The sequence below is a fragment of the Aquarana catesbeiana genome, linkage group LG08 (assembly GCF_042186555.1).
Source record: "Aquarana catesbeiana isolate 2022-GZ linkage group LG08, ASM4218655v1, whole genome shotgun sequence".
NCBI classification, from domain to species: Eukaryota; Metazoa; Chordata; class Amphibia; order Anura; family Ranidae; genus Aquarana; species Aquarana catesbeiana.
In genome coordinates, this window is record NC_133331.1 from 43,916,729 (window position 1) to 43,935,594 (window position 18,866).

General features: G+C 43.7%; 1 protein-coding gene across 2 annotated transcripts; it reads left to right on the plus strand.

Annotated features, from left to right (window-relative positions):
* Positions 1-148: 148 nt before the first annotated feature.
* Positions 149-17,756, plus strand: TEX36 (testis expressed 36). Of its 2 annotated transcripts, none has more exons than XM_073595758.1 (4): positions 149-377; positions 7,702-7,824; positions 11,498-11,578; positions 17,375-17,756. In XM_073595758.1, the coding sequence occupies exons 2-4, from the start codon at positions 7,723-7,725 to the stop codon at positions 17,636-17,638; spliced, it is 447 nt and encodes a 148-aa protein (XP_073451859.1). In that variant the 5' UTR covers positions 149-377; positions 7,702-7,722; the 3' UTR covers positions 17,639-17,756. The 2 variants fall into 2 exon arrangements, with proteins under 2 accessions (XP_073451859.1, XP_073451858.1); XM_073595757.1 differs by having other exon boundaries at positions 149-354.
* Positions 17,757-18,866: the final 1,110 nt, after the last annotated feature.

Here is an 18,866-nt window from a genome sequence, read left to right on the forward strand (position 1 = left end):
ATTCTACCCGAGCCGCTGCCACAGTCAATCAAGGTCTAGACTAGTCCGCCTCAGCCTATCCCTGCTTGTTTCGAGACCCATGGCCAATGATTGTGCGGCTACAACAAAATGGCGCCTGACTTGCAGACACTCTCCCCTAGACAAGTTCCTTCGACTGTATATGACCCTCTACCAAACAAGCATTGGTGTTTGAGGTTCCTATGGCTACCAGTGGACGCTTTTTGTGTTCCCTAGAGACCAGGAGTTCTGTTCCTGACATGAGATGTGTGTATAGATGAAGGGGACGGTGTGGGATCACAAAGGATGCCTAGAGGACGCCGGAGCAACCCTTCTACTGATAGGGACGGAGTGTGGGTGAGACGGGGCAGCCTCTATATGTGTGTCTGTATATTATATTATTTTATTGTTATTATGATCAAGTAAATATATTTAAAGTGATTGTAAAAGATCGTTTTTTTTTTTGTTTTTTTTAAATAACAAACATGTCATACTTACCTCCACTGTGCAGTTCGTTTTGCACAGTGTGGCCCCGATCCTCCTCTTCTGGGGTCCCCAGCGGCTCTTGCAGCTCCTCCCCACATCAGGAAACCCCCTAGGAGAAGCGCTCTTCCGGGAGGGTTACATTGCAGGTGCGCTCCGTCCAGCATTTGACGTCCATAGACGCCCCCCCAGCGCCCGCCTCATTGGATTTGATTGACAGCAGCGGGAGCCAATGGCTGCACTGCTATCAATCTATCCAATCAAGAGCCGTAACCCCGTGGAGAGAGGGACAGCGCGTCCCCGCCGAACAGATGAAGGGGCTCATATTAGTAAAATGGGGGGGCTGGGGGGCCGGTGACTGGCAGGTGTTTTTTCACCTTAATGCATCGGATGCATTAAGGTGAAAAAACACCAGGGTTTACAACCCCTTTAATATATATGCTGTGTATATCTGTTATTATTATCTAATATATATATATATATATATATATATATATATATATATATATATATATATATATATATATAATCATTATAATACAGTGAGGGAAAAAAAGTATTTGATCCCCTGATGATTTTGTACATTTGCCCACTAACAAAGAAATGATCAGTCTATAATTTTATTGTGGAAATAACAAAAAAAACACTGCGCTAACTAGTGAAAGGGAGCAGCTACATACAGTGTGACAAACAGCAATGTAAAATCAATAAGAAAAATGTAGCGCATAGAGAGAAAAAAATGGTAATATAATATGGTCACATACACCGCAAGTCTTACGACTGGATGTAGTGAATACAACTAATAATGATAAAAAGTCAATTAGCCATGAGGCAAAAAAATGTGAAGAGTAAGTCTCTAAATCAGTGCACGCATGGAAAAAGTCACTGGCAGTGAAGAATGTTTCAAACGTTGGCAGAAGACTTGGTTGATCGGTACATGAGAACCACATCCACCAAAAACAGCATCAAATTAGAGAATGGTAGGTATAAACTCTTACCAGATCCAGTGGACTCCCCTGTCAGCGACATGGATTAATAAAGACATTGTGCCACCCAGGGCATGTGGAACGATATCCAGACCATCAGAACTCCCAGGTGAAACTTCACAGGAACTCACAGGGTCATCAGATGAGTGCTCCCGGTGGGTACAGATGGAATTATGCTAGCTGTGATGTACTGCATATGATGGAGGTTGAGCATTCACTTCTTTCCGGTTGTTATGTAAAAGGAATGGTAAAGCTTCCCTATGGTGCAGATAAAAAAGGTATCTTTTATTGCTAAAAAAAAGATACATTAAAATAAAGTGATCACAATAAAAGTCAAGGGCAACATGAATGATGGTAAGGAAGACCGATGCGTTTCGACCCAAAGGCCTTCTACTGGGGCATAAGCCACCAACTCCAAGTTGCCAATATTTATAAATGATACAAACAAGTAAAAACCAATCACAAGAAAAAGGAATGGCTCAATGTGATTGGACCGAGAATGTCAGCTGATCAGTAAATGAGCAGCTAGGCATTGATCGGCTAATGGCATCCAGCAATAAAAAAACAGACAAGCCAGGTAGCCAATCCGTGAACAAGCAGGAAGTATACAGTACCCAAACCTGGGATTCCATATGTCAAACAAAGGATGTGACGTCCGGCCCAAAAAGGGCGCTGAACGTCAATCCAGAGTCACGTGGTAAAAGACAGTCAGACCTCGCGGCCAATCAATCAGGACAACAATTCTCATGTCCATGGCCGTAGGTCCGCGTGTCAAACACTGGAGTCCAGCGTTGCACACAGTAGCGCGCCCAACGTCAACTTGGAGTTGGTGGCTTATGCCCCAGTAGAAGGCCTTTGGGTCGAAACGCGTTGGACTTCCTTACCATCATTCATGTTGCCCTTGACTTTTATTGTGATCACTTTACTTTAATTTATCTTTTTTTTAGCAATAAAAGATACCTTTTTTATCTGCACCATGGGGAAGCTTTACCTTTCTTTTTACATAACAACCAGAAAGAAGTGAATGCTCAACCTCCATCATATGCAGTACATCACAGCTAGCAGAATTCCACCTGTACCCACCGGGAGCACTCATCTGATGACCCTGTGAGTTCCTGTGAAGTTTCATCTGGGAGTTCTGACGGTCCGGATATTGTTCCACACGCCCTGGGTGGCACAATGTCTTCATGACGCCATGTTGCTGACAGGGGAGTCCACTGGATCTGGTAAGAGTTTATACCTATAATTTTAATGGCAGGTTTATTTTAACAATGAGAGACAGACTAACAACAAAAATATCCAGAAAAATGCATTTAAAAAAAGTTATGAATTGATTTGCATTTTAATGAGTGATATAATAATTTGACCCCATTCGCAAAACATGACTTAGTACTTGGTGGCAAAACCCTTGTTGGTAATCACAGAGGTCAGACGTTTCTTGTAGTTGGCCACCAGGTTTGCACACATCTCAGGAGGGATTTTGTCCCACTCCTCTTTGCAGATCCTCTCCAAGTCATTAAGGTTTTGAGGCCGACATTTGGTAACTGGAACCTTCAGCTCCCTCCACATATTTTCTATGAGATTAAGGTCTGGAGACTGGCTAGGCCACTCCAGGACCTTAATGTGCTTCTTCTTGAGCCACTCCTTTGTTGCCTTGGCCGTGTGTTTTTGGTCATTGTCATGCTGGAATACCCATCCACAACCCATTTTCAATGCCCTGGCTGAGGGAAGGAGGTTCTCACCCAAGATTTGGTCCCGTCCATCGTCCTTTTGATGTGGTGAAGTTGTGCTGTCCCTTTAGCAGAAAACGACCTCCAAAGCGCTATTTGCAAATATGTCTCTTATCCCAAAACCAAACAAAGACCACACATTGCCACAAAACTACCGACCAATTTCTGTAATAAACAATGACCCTAAGATATTCTGTAGATTATTAGCCAATAGACTAGCATTAATAATTCCCTCACTAATCTCCCCCTACCAATCAGGTTTCATACCTGGTAGACAAATTACAGACAACATTAGATTAGTCACTAACATAATACAAGACGCAAATATCAACTCCAAATCTCTTTTACTTCTTAGTCTCGATATCAATAAAGCATTAGATAGTGTATCCTGGGATTTCCTTGATTTAGTTCTGAAAAGATACGGCTTCTTGGGTGAATTTCTCCACGCCTTTCACGCACTTTATCATAACCCATCCACTAGGATTAGATTACCAGGCTCTAATTCAGACTTTTTCAGACTAGGCAGAGGAACAAGACAGGGTTGTCCCCTATCTCCCTTATTATTCTCATTAGCGCTTGAACCCTTAGCTACAGCAATACTTCACAATCCAGATATAAAAGGTTATAATTCTAACAATAATACCTATAAATTGAGTATGTATGCGGATGATATGGTATTATTCCTCACACAACCCAATATTGCTTTACCAAATTTACTACATACTCTCAAAACTTTCGCCTTACTATCTGGCCTAACACTGAATGTCACCAAATCTATAGGTATGCCAATTAACATCCCATCATCCCACTTAGACTCCTTACGTTCCTCATTCAACTTCTCATGGTCAATGGATTCTCTCCCTTATCTTGGTATATTTCTTACACCAAATATTAATGACCTCTCCTTAAAAAACTACACCCCATTAATACAAAAAATTAGATTGATGCTCAAATTATGGAAATCTTTTAAAATATCTTTTCTGGGCCATATCACAGCGATTAAGATGACAATTTTACCAAAAATATTATACCTATTTAGAGCTCTCCCAATCAGATTAAATAAAGCAACTATTACTAAATTCCAAACAGAAATCAATAAATTTATCTGGTCAGACTCCCGTACACATCTATCTAAATCAGTATTACACAATCCACAGAAAAACGGTGGTCTAGGTCTCCCAGACTTCTGGTTTTACTACCTAGCCGCCAGATGGTCACAAATAGCACAATGGCGCATTCCCAACCCCAAAGTTCCATGGGTTAGATTTGAAAAAGACTCCATCCAACCATATTCTATCTCGAGTATATTATGGGGTAATAAAGTATCAATTCACATCCTAGACAACCAATTAGTCTCACATTCATATCAATTATGGAAACTACATAACAAAAAATATAACTTAACCTCTAACACACCTCCACTTGCATCTTTTATCGGTGACCCAAAATTCCCCCTCACCTCAAATGAAAGAGGAGACTTTTCATGGTGGACAAATAATAACCTAATATCCCTCTTTAATTTTTTAGAAAACAACAACTTCACTTCATTCTCACCATTGAAATCTAGACATCAGATCCCCAATACAGAGTTTAATAAATTTCTCCAAATTAGACATTTTTTTAGTACATATTTCCAAACAGTAAACACTCCCACCATCATTTTTTGAAAACATTTGTCTAAAAACACCTAGGAGAACAGGTCTGATATCTGAAATCTACTCTAATCTAGTCAATAACACAGAACAATCCAAACTTTCCTATATGCTTAAGTGGGAACATGAATGTGATTTCTCATTTACAATGGAAAATTGGGACAAATGTATCAACTTACACAAATGCACAAGATCAATCACGATCAAAGAAACTGCAATCAAACTTTTTACAAGGTGGTATTATACTCCAGTTAAAATTCATACCATTTTCCCTGACACCCCTCATACATGTTTCAGAGGTGGCAATTCAGCAGGATCCTTTTCTCATATCTTCTGGGACTGTGATAGAGTTACTCAAATATGGAAACAACTGGAAAAATTTGCCTCCAAAATTTCAAATAGTAATATAAACCTCACTATCTATAACTGTCTCCTATTTTCCCCTATCATCGATTGATCCACACAATATGTGTTGCTATACACTGGTTGATAGCATACCATTGGAAATCCCCCACAGTTCCTCTTTCACATTTGAAAACCAGAATTAACAATATTAATCTAATGGAAAAAATATTCCACACACTACAAAATACTAACCAATTCTACACAAAAAAATGGGACCCATGGTTTAACCATGCTAATCTCTTCTTTAACCTTGAATAATTCTACCAAATACTGAAGTTCACTGAAGAGTATTCTATTCATATAGAGTTTAATGTATAATAGGAATATTTATATTTATATATTAATATATACTCCATTCAAGAACCACTCAATATATTTTGTTATTCTTTTTGTAGAAATTACTTTGATTGTACATTTTACGGCATAAGTCAATAAGCTGTTTGTACTATTTCTTTGTACCAAATGAAAAAAGTTTGTAAACAAAAAAAAAAAAAAAAAAACGACCTCCAAAGCATAATGTTTCCACCTCCATGACGGTGGGGATGGTGTTCTTGGGGTCATAGGCAGCATTCCTCCTCCTCCAAACACGGCGAGTTGAGTTGATGCCAAAGAGCTCAATTTTGTTCTCCTCTGAATCATTCAGATGTTCATTAGCAAACTTCAGACGGTCCTGTACATGTGCTTTCTTGAGCAGAAGGACCTTACGGGCACTGCAGAATTTCAGTCCTTCATGGCGTAGTGTGTTACCAATTGTTTTCTTGGTGACTATAGTCCCAGCTGCCTTGAGATCATTGACAAGATTCTCCCGTGTAATTCTGGGCTGATTCCTCACCATTCTCATGATCATTGAAACTCCACAAGGTGAGATATTGAAGCCCCAGACCGAGTGAGATTAACAGTTATTTTTTTTTTTATACATAATTTTATTGCTATTACATAGGGGACCAATAGCCCCTGATGTGTTTGCATGTTTACTGTACTGTGACAGGTTCTGTGACAGTGAGAAGTGACTCATGCTGATAGCAGAGGAAGGAAGCAGCAGACAGAAATTACACTTAGTGCTCCTAATTGAGACAAGTACACACTATAGAGGGATTTGTTTTGTTCATTATTCCTGTCTGAAGTTTACAACCAATTTAAAATAGATCTGTGGATTTTTGGTTATTCAGATGTAAACCCCCCCCAAATCCATTCCAGATCCTTATCTGAGCATGCAGCTCGACAGGCCAGAAAAGGTGGGGATGGGACAGGACGAGCAAGCGCCCCCTGCTTTTCCTGAACCATACCAGGCCACAAGCCCTCAACATGGGGGGGGGGGGGGGGGGGGGGGTGCTGCTGTCTTTATTCACTTTATACATTTTTTTTGGTGAATGAGTAGGGGTAATATATATCCCATACTCATTCGCATAGGGCTGGAGGGGGCTTGTTAAAGGGAGCTTTCAGATTCCGATAAGCCGCCTGCCCGCAGACCCCCTCAACCACAGCCCAGGGTGGTGGGGAAGAGGCCCTTGTTCCCATCAACATGGGAACAAGGTGCTTTGGGGTGGTATGGAATGGGGGGGACCCCATGCTGTTTTTGGGTGGGGGGGCCCCATGCTGTTTTTTTTTTACTTTTCTATTGCTGGAATTCTTTAGTTTACATTTCAGCTCTCAGTGGAGAAGCCCGCTGACAGCTGATGAGTCATCGGTTGTTAAGGACGTGGCGGTTGGCTTCCCAGCCCGCTCCTTAACAACCAGCTATTCCTCACACAGAATTTGAATTGGTCGATCATTTTCTGACCGATCTGAATTCGAATCGTTCCGAAAATTTGGAATTTGTTAGAAAATTAATAAACAAAACGAAATTAAAAGAAATAAACAACTTCCAAAATAAATCAAGGAAACAAAATTAGTAACATAACGAATCTATCTGAAACTAAACAAATTTTTCCGTTCTGCACATGTCTACTTTAAAAAGAGGCTATTCCCAACAGTATATGAAATGTATGAACTTATGTGAACTTAAGTGGAGACTGGAATTTTCTAACAGCATTAGTTAATAACATCCTTCCAAACCATGTGGCTCTATGAGGGGAATAACGTCATCCTGCACAATCACACGGGAGTAAGTAATTCCTGCACAGCTGAAGTGTGCAGGGAATGTGTGCTGTGCATGCCCAGCTCAGTGTTCATTTGGTCGAAAAACTGCAAACAGGCAGGCAGGTCTATATTATTGCAGAATAGACATAGCATGTCAATGCAAATACAGTCTGAAATGTTCACATAGTACGCCACCAAGCACCATTATGCATGAGAGCTAAGTGATTCGGACATTAAAAATAAAAATTAACAGGAGTTCTAACCATTCCCTACTCTATTCATAGCTAAAAAAAACTGTTGGCTAGGGAATCACTGTAATTGTGGCTTGTACTTTGTCATCTGATTCTTAATTATTCTCTGTGTTTGTAGTTTCCTCACATAGGTGTGGATATGAAGCTGCCTATAACAAGCAGTCAGGATATGCTTCACCATGCTAAGTCAGCTTCCTGGAAAAAGCAAAGACTGCCTCTGATATGTGTGACCCATAACAAGGTAATGATTTTAACTTGCCTATTATACTGTATGTCTCCCAAGACATTTGCCGAGACACACACAGACTTTCACTGCACCACAACACTATCGATGTTACCACAACACTTGAGATATGCAGCTTTGGTTCTTTCTGGTGTCCAGGGCAAAGACCTGTAGGGGCTACCAAGCTAAACCCCCCCCCCCCCCCGCCAAGATGTAGGCAGGTCTTCCTATAGAATGTTAGCTAGGCAGTCAGTTGGCACAGGCTAGGGAAATAGTTAATGCTGCATACTGCTGTTCCTGGGCTTTTTGGACCCAGCCTACCCATCTTGTAATATAAAAAGGGGGAAGAGTGGGTTCCAGTGTTGCCAACCGTCAGTATTTTTACTGGCAGCCAGTAAAAAACGGGCACTTTTCTCCTGCCAGTAAATGCCAGGTAAGAGGAAAAGTTTGCCAGTAAAAAATATGGCTGTGATGTTTGGTTTGGTACTGGGCATGCGCAGCTCGGGTCCGGAGCCGGCCGAGACCATCAAAGTGTCTGCTACAGTGTGTTCGGGCGGTACCGGTGGTGGCCTGGTCTGGCGGAGGCGGTGCCTGAGCGTTTTGTGTGATGTCATGGTGAAAGGGAGCCAGGCGGCCAGAGCCTCGTGTGCGGGTCTGCGGGACGGGAGGAAGGCAAGCCGGGAGTGGGACTGTCAGTGCTGTTTGAACTGGAGGGGACTGAGAGGACCACCTGGCATTGAGAGAGAGATGGTCACTGTGACTCAGGAGGGGGCGTGTCGGTGATCTGTGCTGCTGCACACCGCTGTCACTATGACTCAGGAGGGGGCGTGTTGGTGATCTGTGCTGCTGCACACTGCTGTCACTATGACTCAGGAGGGGGCGTGTCGGTGATCTGTGCTGCTGCACACCGCTGTCGGTGTCACTATGAGAGTCCATTTCATGTGCGCCGCCCATTCTAATTTCCTGTCCCTGAGCCACTTACTTACTATATTGAAAATAAAATAAGAAATATGCTTTTTGCCTTAATATCTACCTCGAATCACATTGATAATTGCATATTGTACTTATTTGTGGCCCAAATACTGAAATTTGCACTTAAAACTGTAATTTTGTAACTGAAATGCCAGTAAAAACGTGGCTGTGCCAGTAAATTTTGGGTGTCGTATCAGTAAATTTCAATTTGGTAGGTTGGAAACACTGGTGGGTTCCATAGAGTCCCGCTCAAGAGAATGCCATGATTGCTGCAGAAACCAGAAGACTTCTGCACCTTGCAGTCTGTGGAAAGGCACCAGGAGTCCAGAGATGTGCCAGTTTTTGGAGAATGCCAAGCATGAACTACTACCATGCTTGGGCAGCCTAGTAGAGCTAGTTAGGAGTCGTTCATTACCAGTATTTATGTTGAACTGTATTGCCAAAATGCTTAAGTAAAAGTTACATTTACTGTCTTAAGCCTGGTCTGAAGTCATTGATGGTTCCTGGCTTATGAAAGAACTAGGGTCAGTAAAGCACATGTGTGGCATGAAGCAAAGGCACCAGTGGCAGCTGGACGTTTTTCTCTGGGGGGGGGGTGAACTGACAACCCCCCCCTTCCCGTCTACCAGTTGGTCTGGCACTTGCCCCATCTAGGCAGCAGACATCGAGCATCGGGCAGCGGCTCCTGTGTCCCTTTCCTCCATCACAGCAGCTGTGTATCTCCTCCCATTCTCCTAGGCGTCCAATAGGATCGTCTATCCTTTCAGCCAATTGGATGATGGGTCTCAGACCCACTTCCTGATTGGCCAGGAGTAGGATTAGTGTTAAAATAGCGAATATTCTAACACACCTGGGTGGGCTGTGAACACATTCTCTGCGCCCCGAGCTGACCCTATTTTGAAGCCTATTAGAGGCTTTGGCTATAATCAGTGCTTCAAAAAACACCGGTGTCCTGCAAGGGGCCAAACGCATGGATGGGGGGCGGCGGCATGGATAGAGGGGGTGGCGCCCGTGCACCCTTAATGGATAGGCCGCCCCTGAAAGCCACTACAAGAAGTTTACTCAGCAAGACAAGCAGGAGGAGTAATGCATTGCTATGGGTAACCTAAAACAGTGTAAGGTACATTGCAGCCTGTCGTGAAGCATGGTACCTGGCAGTGTGGAGGCTTCTCCAATAGTGAGCGGGTCGGTGACTTGGCTTCCTCCCCAGCTGTTGGTTTCCTGAAGATGTGGGGACTGAACCCACCTTACGGAGACCCACAGCCTAAGCACATGGGACAGGAGAGCTGAATGAGTTAAGTGAAAGCACACATGAGGTTTGCGCTAGTGCTCAGTAGAACCCCATTCTATCACTGGGAGTGAGGTGGCAGAGGAACGCTGGATGGGCGGAGAGGGTACAGGCTCAATGGCATCCCTCCTAAATGCAAAATTTCACAAGTAGGGTGTGTAGTAAAACGGAACGGAAAGTTTTCCAGAGGAACTCTGCATTTCACACCACTACACACAGTGAATGTCTCACCTCTATGTCGAGGAACTGCAATAATGTTTGACTTTCACATGAATGCAGCCCTAGGCATTGGTGAGCGTGTGCTCAGCGAAAGGTACCCCCAGGCGAGTGGCCCTGCCGACAACTACCTTATAGGGCTTTCCGCTGAACACCAGGGAAACCAAGGCTACATATCTCCGTGTGATACACACTTCTGACCTCTGTATTCTCTGCATTACCTACTTCTGACCCCTGCACTCCCTGTGTTATGCACACCTGTGCCCTGTACTGGGAAGTGGAGTCTGTACTGAGGTTTAAGATGGGAGGAGGGGGTACTGTACTGGGTAATTGGGGGGAGGGAGGTCTGTCCTGGGGGTTAAGCTGGGAGAAGGAGCTGTACAGGGTGTTTGGCTGGGATGGGTGTCTGTACTGGGGTTATGTTGGGAGGAAGGGAGTCTGCACTTAGAGGATAGACTGGGAGGGGTGATTTAAAGCTGTTGGTGGGGTTCTATACTAATGGGGATATGGTCTTTTGGCAGGCGGGGGAATTGTACTGAGAGGAGGGGGTTTTTTTGTTTTTTTTTCTCATATATACATTAATTTGTGTGTTACTCATCCCTAACCTCTGTAGTCTGTATGATACACACCCCTGACCCCTGCACTCTATGTGTTATCTACTCCTGAGCCCTGCATTACACATTCCTGAGCCCTGCATTCTCTGGATTATGCACTTCCTTCCTGTCTCAAGGCAGAAGAACGTCACCAGTACACGGTGGATCTCCAATGTGGGTCCAAAACTTTATTCAACGATCAAATTGTTACAGCAAGAGCAACGTTTCAGAGCCTCACAGGACCCCTTCATCAGGCATGTATACTATAGATTCCTAATCTTAATGCTTTCTCTGAGTCACTGATTCAAATTCCAGAAAATACTAGTTACCTGGCTGTATCGCTGAGCAATTTGCTTTTGGACTTTGAGTCACTGACTCAGAGAAAGCATTAAGATTAGGAATCTATAGTATACACACTTGTTCTGGGTCAGCCATGCACAGCATTTCAGTAGGAGACCTTAGCAATGGCAGCCTCCAATTTTTTCATGACATATCGTTTATTAAATAAAGATCTTTATAACTTTTATAATGATTCGTATATGTGCTTTGCAGAATGACAACCCTATAAATGGAGGTGCCTGTCTTTGTAATGACCAGCATTGATATGTATTCTTGTTTGCAGACTGAAGTCCAACCTGGATTCCCATTTTCTTCACATGACAACAGACACTCAATACAATTGAGTGGAGAATACCTGGATTCGGTAAGTGTGCTAAAAAAAAAGTGATCCATTCACCTACTAAAGCAGATCCCCAGACAAGCAGCTAAATACACAAATTAAGCACATACCTGCCAAAGGATTTGTATTTCTGTCATCCATTCCTATGATTTTGACAGCTCTGTCACACAGCACAGCCCTATCTGGCATGGCAGAAAGCCTGACCCGAATGCACACCATCTGCAAACAGGGCCAAACATACACGCATCAGGCACATATAAAAAGTAATATACACTATACCAGTATTTCTCAACCTTTTTTCAGTCAAGGCAACCTTCAAAATTCTACACAATCTCAAGGCACCCTTTAAAATTATTAACAGTCTCGAGGCACCCCATTCTAAAATGTAAAAAAAAACTATTCTAATAGTTTTACATAATGCAGCAACATCCACATATGTAGGACACCCAACGATAGAGGGGATTAATTCTTCCAAAACAAATAAACTTTAGCACACTGGTACTGCCTAGTATTCCAATGTTTCTCTTCTCCCTCAATTTCTCTCCATCAGTCAGCTAATGTGACCCCGGTGCTGAGGGAGAGAGGCAGAGGAGGTTCAAACAAGGATGCTATGGAGGAGACAGACATCCTTCTTATCAACCGATGACATCATTGGTTGTTCGGATGCCAGTTTCTAGAAAGTCAGAATGGCGCACAATGAAAACCCGTATCTGCGTGTAACTAAAAGGCAGGCTTCATCCACCTGCTGGCTTGAAAAAGGCTACACTACACTACACATTCATGTATTTTTATATAAATCAGTATTCAAACCCAAATCTGCCTTGATATTACCGTCCTGTAAAGTGGCGGCTGATGATTTTTTTTTTTGTGTGGGGGGTTTGCTGGTCGGTCCGGCACTTACCCCATCGTGGCAGGTGGCAGGCAGCATGGTGCAGCGGTTCGGCTCCGAGTCCTCTCCATGGCGGCTTCCAGCTCCTCCCCTTCTCCTCCTAGGCATCCAATAGGATCACCTGTCCTTTTAGCCAATAAGGTGACCTGTGTCAAAACACGCTTCCTGATTGGCCGGGAGGAGGATCAGTGTTCCAACAACAATATTCATATTCATTCGCTGTTGTAACACACCTGGGTGGGATCGGAGTGCACCCTCTGTGCCCCGAGCCCACCCTTTTTGAAGCCTATTAGAGCCTCTGGCTCTGTAATATAAAGCAGAACCCAAGACCGGTAGAGTGAGGTCAGCGCACTGGCCAATGTTGTCAGTCAAAAACTGAACATCAAGGGACAACCGGGGTGGGGGAGCCACTGATGCTCTTTTTTTTTTTTTTTTTTTTTTTTTTTTTTTTTAGTCAATTAGTAGGTTGCAGTGATTTTGATTAAAATCGACCTTCACTCTACCAGCGCCCCTCTTTTACACAATTTCATAATTTTTTTTTTTTAAGAAGATGCTGCCAATAGGCAACTTTCTAGCCTAGGCAACAGAAACAATTTTATTTGCACATCCAGATTTTCAGGACAAGCTTTCAGGGTTTGCACCATTCTTCAAGGACCAAGCAGTAGAGCTGCACAGCTAATCGTATAGAGAATCGTGATCTCGATTCACCCCCCCCCGCGCGATCTCCAGCCAGGATTACCGTGATGTGTGGGGGGCTTGGTCTCGGCATGGAAGTGTGAGGACGTGTTACTACTGAGCTCCCGGTCCACGGCTCTCTAGCAGCCCTCCACGGTGGACATACCTAACATTATCCTCTCCAGCTAATTACCCGGGTGGCAGGGAAGGCTGACTGCTGCAAGAGAGGTCCCGCTGGTGAGATGGAGCGTTTCCTGGTCCCCGTACAGTCTGTCCTACCCCAGACACATCCAAGATGGCGCCGGCGGCTACCATGAGGACGGCACTCAGACTGTTGGCTGCAGACCTGGAGAGAGAAACGGATGGCTCTGGCAACAATATGCCGCCGTTCTCACCACCCAGTGATCTCTCCCCCTGCCTGCCTCGCTCTCTCTCCCTCACACCGCTCCTTAGCCCAGACAATGATGAGCGCTGCTCCCTGCATATGCCACTATCCAATGTCCATGCAAGCTGATTTACCTGGAACCAGCTTCTCTCAGCCCCGGCGTGGGACAGAAAGACACGCTCTGAAGCCTGATGTCACATCTCCGGTCACAGTGAGTACATCACACAGAGTGGCACCCCAGCAGGGGTCTTTTACTGGGCAGCTCACTGAGCAGACTATTTGGGCATACTTACAAAAACTCCCCACCAAAGAGGACTTTGAATCACTGGCCTCTCGTGTAGAGATGGCTCTCAGGGGGGAGCTGGCTGGGCTTAAGCAGGAAGTAGTAGATGTTACAACACGGGTCACCACGCTAGAATCTGAGGCAACTACCATCACTCAATCTGTAACCAACATGCAGACGGCGCACGCTGAAATTACTGACCGAGTTACTCAGTTAACTCTACTGTTGGATGATTTAGGATTACCGCGATTCTTGCCGGTGTCCCCGTGATGTAGCCTGGACCGGAGGGACCGGAGGAGAAGCCACCGGAACCAGCGTGAAATGCAAATGGCGCTGATATCGGAACTGACGTCAGCAACTGGAACTGATGTCAGTCAGCAGAGAGCATAGTGCTCGGCCTGGACTGCGCAAGCGCAATCAACACGCCGCTCGCTCCCGATGCTCAGGGCTGGCTAAATGAATAACCAGCCCCGAGCATCGGGAGCGAGCGGCGTGTTGATTGCGCATGCGCCGTCTACAGCTGATTTTTCTTTTTTAAATTAAACATTTTAAAGAATAATGAGAGAATCGTGATCTTTATTCTAAGCAAAAGAATCACAATTCTAATTTTTCCCAGAATCGTGTAGCTCTACCAAGCAGTACTAATGCTGCCTTATCTCACTCACTATCCAAGCTTAATTAGCATTGCATACGTTTGGTTGTGTTTTTGTATTTTTTGGGGTTTTTTTCACAGAGATTGTCTTAACACTCTGCTAAAACTTTGTGTGTTTGTAGTGCTTGGACCTTGAAGAAGGGGGCACAGCCTAAAAGATTGTCCTGAAAAATTGCATATTAGTGCAAATAAAAAAAAAAGTTTCACATCAGTACTCAATTGTTTCTGTTGCAAGTGCACTAATATGGCTACAATCACCTCTCACCTAGGCTACAGTGACCTAGGGCCCATGTCATACATTCCAGGAGGCTTCATCAGGGACCAGAGGAGACCCCTTCAATGACATACAATTGGAATATAGCAGTGTTGGATGGGACCCGAAGGAGGAGAGCAGTGTGACTACGATGGATTTGCTGGTTTTGTACAATATTGTAAGTATGTTTATGCAGCATAGGAAGAACACAAGAGATAAGTGGCATGTTGATTGTATTTTTGTGGGGGGGGTAAAGTTCCATTTTAAAATGGAACTAAACTCCACATTATACTCACCTTTACCTTCCAGTGATGCAGCAGTTAAATATCTTTTTAGCCACTGTCATTGTCTCCCTGGGTGCCGGATTTTTGGTCTCTTAATTGCCGGGGGGGTAATGTTATCGTGCATATGCACATGGGACTCAGTTGTTTTCCAGCACAGCCGAGGTTTTGCCAGAAATGCACATCGATCTGAGCATGTGCAGCTCAGTATACCTTCGGTAGAAAACTCCGAGCATGCAGGTAAGTTTGTATTATTGCAAAAGAGACATAATATGCCTCTTCTTCAATAAAACTGTTGGCAGTTTTCAAAAGGTTAGGTTTAGTTCCACTTTAACTGTAGCAGAGAAAAGTTAGGGAAGGGGTGGAAGGGGTGCCTGTATCAGAAGGATGGCTGAACAAAATTACACGTCTTTTGATAACTGGGAGAACTAGAGAGATACTGTTCTACGAGGAGGATTTAGATTTTGTGGGAATTTCAGAGACCTGGTTCAACAGCTCTCATGATTGGCTGGCAACCATTTAAAGGTATTCCCTATATCGCAGGGATAGAGAGGGTAAAAAATGGGGAGGGGTATGCCTGTATATCAAAAATAATGTACAAGTACATGTGTGAGATGACATCACTAAGGGAGCTAGGGAGGAGGTGGAATCCTTATGGGTAGAGCTCCAAAGGGATGAAACTAAGGGGAAAGTAATACTGGGAGTATGCTATAGGCCCCCTAACCAGAGGGAGGAGGGGGAGAGGGACCTGCTATCACAATTTGGATTAGCGGCAAGGATGGGAAGTGTCATCATAATGGGGGATTTTATTTATCCAGACATAGACTGGGTGGAAGGGACCGCGCATTCGTCTAATGCCGCGTACACACGAGCAGACTTTTTGACCGGACTGGTCCGACGGACAATTCGACCATGTGTGGGCTTCATCGGACCTGCAGCTGACTTTTTCGGTCGAAAATCTGACGGACTTTAGATTTGGAACATGTTTCAAATCTTTACGTCGGAACGCTGCTGGACCCAGTTCCTAACGAAAAGTCAGCTCATCTGTATGCTAGTCCTATGGACGAAAACAGACGCTAGGTCAGCTATTGGCTACTGGCTATCAACTTACTTATTTTAGTCCGGTCTTACGTCATCACGTACGAATCCGTCTGACTTTGGTGTGATCGTGTGTAGCCAAGTCCGTTAGTTGGGAAAGTCCATTGGAAGTCTGCCGAAAGTCAGTCGGATAGTCCGTCGGACCAGTCCGGTCGAAAAGTCTGCTCTTGTGTACGCGGCATTAGGCTCGCCAGTTCCTAAATATCTTGCAGGACAATTTCATGGGTCAGATGGTAAATACACCAACTAGAAACAAAGCGTTACTAGACCTACTGATTACCAACAACACAGACCTGATCACAAGGGTCCTAGTAGATAGACTCAGCAATGGCATACAATGCCAAGCTGCTGCTAACAAAGCAAACAGAATATTGGCATGCATTAAAAAAGGGATTAACTCCAGAGATAAAACCACTATTCTCTGGTCTGGCCTCACCTAGAGTATGCTGTCCAGTTCTGGGCACCAGTCCTCAGGAAGCATGTGCTGGAAATGGAGCGAGTACAGAGAAGGGCAACAAAGCTAATAAAAGGGACTGGAGGATATTAATTATAAAGAAAGGTTACGAGCACTGAACTTATTCTCTCTGGAGAAGAGACACTTGAAAGGGAATATGATTTCAATTTGCAAATACCGTACTGGTGACCCCACAATAGGGATAAAACTTTTCAGTGAAAGAAAGTTTAACAAGACACGTGGCCACTCATTAAAATTAGCTGAAAAGAGGTTTAACCTTAAACTACGTAGAGGGTTCTTTACTGTAAGAGTGGTTAGGATGTGGAATTCCCTTCCACAGGTGGTGGTCTCAGTGGGGGGCATTGATAGTTTAAAAAAACTATTAGATAAGCACCTGAACGACCACAACATACAGGGATATACAATGTAATACTGACATATAATTACACGTGTTTAGCTGTCTGCCTGGAATTCAGATTAAAAGCTAAACTCCACCAAAGTCTTTTTTTTCTTTACTGTGTGTTAGTTTGGGATCGAGTGGGGAAAGGTCAGTTTACAGGAGGGTAAGAACTAGAAAATGTGTCACCTGCATGGATGGTGATAAAAAAAACCTGACAGATGTGCTAACTATTTCCCTTATTGTGTCCATTGGTGATGAGATTTTTCATTACTCCATCATGACATCATGTGACTACGACAGAAAATGAGGAGAAATCTCTACAATGACACCCAGATAGAAAAAAAAAAAAAAAACAGACGGAGGTTCTAATCTTTCCCCACTCGATCCAAAAGGAAAAAAATAAAGGTTTTGTCTATTGTAAGAGGAGATAACCTGTACATATGTTTTCAGGGACTTGGGAGAAGAAAGACTCCACATGAAACAAGACAGCAGTCTTCCCGAAACTTCAACCTTTCATGTCATAGCACACCTCCCAGACCTTTCAATTACTGGGACGGTTTTACCAATTCCCAGATCTCTTACAGAGGAAGGCAGGACATGGAGACTCCCTTCTGCCGGAGGTATCCAAAACGTCACCATGAAAGGTCTGCTCTTATTGGGGATCTTCCGGAGAATCGCTTCATGTGGTTTGGTGGTGATCGTGGGCTATCATAGATCAGCTGCCCTTTTAACATTATGGATGAACAAGCAATTTATACCTTATAAAGCATTAATCATAATCCTGTTGTTCATACTTTCTCATTTATGATACAATTAAAGATGAAACTGGTAATATTGTATGCATGATCATTGATACATTGTATGCGCTGATACATTTTTTTAAATATATATATTCCTGCCAAGTTTGTTTGAAAAGTAAAGCAGGATTAAATTCCAGAAGGATATATGTCACCACAAGGTGAGGCCGTGGACATATAATTGTACACCTATGCCAAGTCTTATGTTTCAGCCACAATGAAAGATACAGTATCTCACAAAAGTGAGTACACCCCTCAAATTTTTGTAAATATTTTATTATATCTTTTCATGTGACAACACTGAAGAAATGATACAATGTAAAGTAGTGAGTGTACAGCTTGTATAACAGTGTAAATTTGCTGTCCCCTCAAAATAACTCAACACACAACCATTAATGTCTAAACCGCTGGCAACAAAAGTGAGTACATCCCTAAGTGAAAATGTCCAAATTGGGCCCAAAGTGTCAATATTTTGTGTGGCCACAATTATTTTCCAGCACTGCCTTAACCCTCTTGGGCATGGAGTTCACCAGAGCTCCACAGGTTGCCACTGGAGTCCTCTTCCACTCCTCCATGACGAGCTACAGTTCATTGAGGGAACCATGAATGCCAACATGTACTGTGACATACTGAAGCAGAGCATGATCCCCTCCCTTCGGAGAATGGGCCGCAGCGCAGTATTGCAACATAAGGACCCCAAACACACCTCCAAGACAACGACTGCCTTGCTAAAGAAGCTGAGGATAAAGGTGATGGACTGGCCAAGCATGTCTCCAGAAATAAACCCTATTGAGCTTCTGTGGGGCATCCTCAAATGGAAGGTGGAGAAGCGCAAGGTCTCTAACATCCACCAGCTCCGTGATGTCGTCATGGAGCAGTGGAAGAGGACTCCATTGGCAACCTGTGAAGCTCTAGTGAACTCCATGCCCAAAAGGGTTAAGGCAGTGCTGGGAAATAATGGTGGTCACACAAAATATTGACACTTTGGGCCCAATTGGGCATTTTCACTTAGGGGTGTACTCACTTTTGTTGCCAGCGGTTTAGACATTAATGGCTGTGTGTTGAGTTATTTTGAGGGGACAGCAAATTTACACTGTTATACAAGCTGTACACTCACTACTTTACATTGTAGCAAAGTGTCATTT

Excerpts from the sequence above, each read along its gene's own strand:
- TEX36 (XM_073595757.1), top strand. The coding sequence starts at position 304 with ATGCCTAGAGGACGCCGGAGCAACCCTTCTACTGATAGGGACGGAGTG. Across the intron at positions 355-7,701 it reads CTGATAGGGACGGAGTGTGG|TTTCCTCACATAGGTGTGGA; the intron begins GTGAGACGGGGC and ends CTGTGTTTGTAG. Across the intron at positions 11,579-17,374 it reads GTGGAGAATACCTGGATTCG|GGACTTGGGAGAAGAAAGAC; the intron begins GTAAGTGTGCTA and ends ATATGTTTTCAG.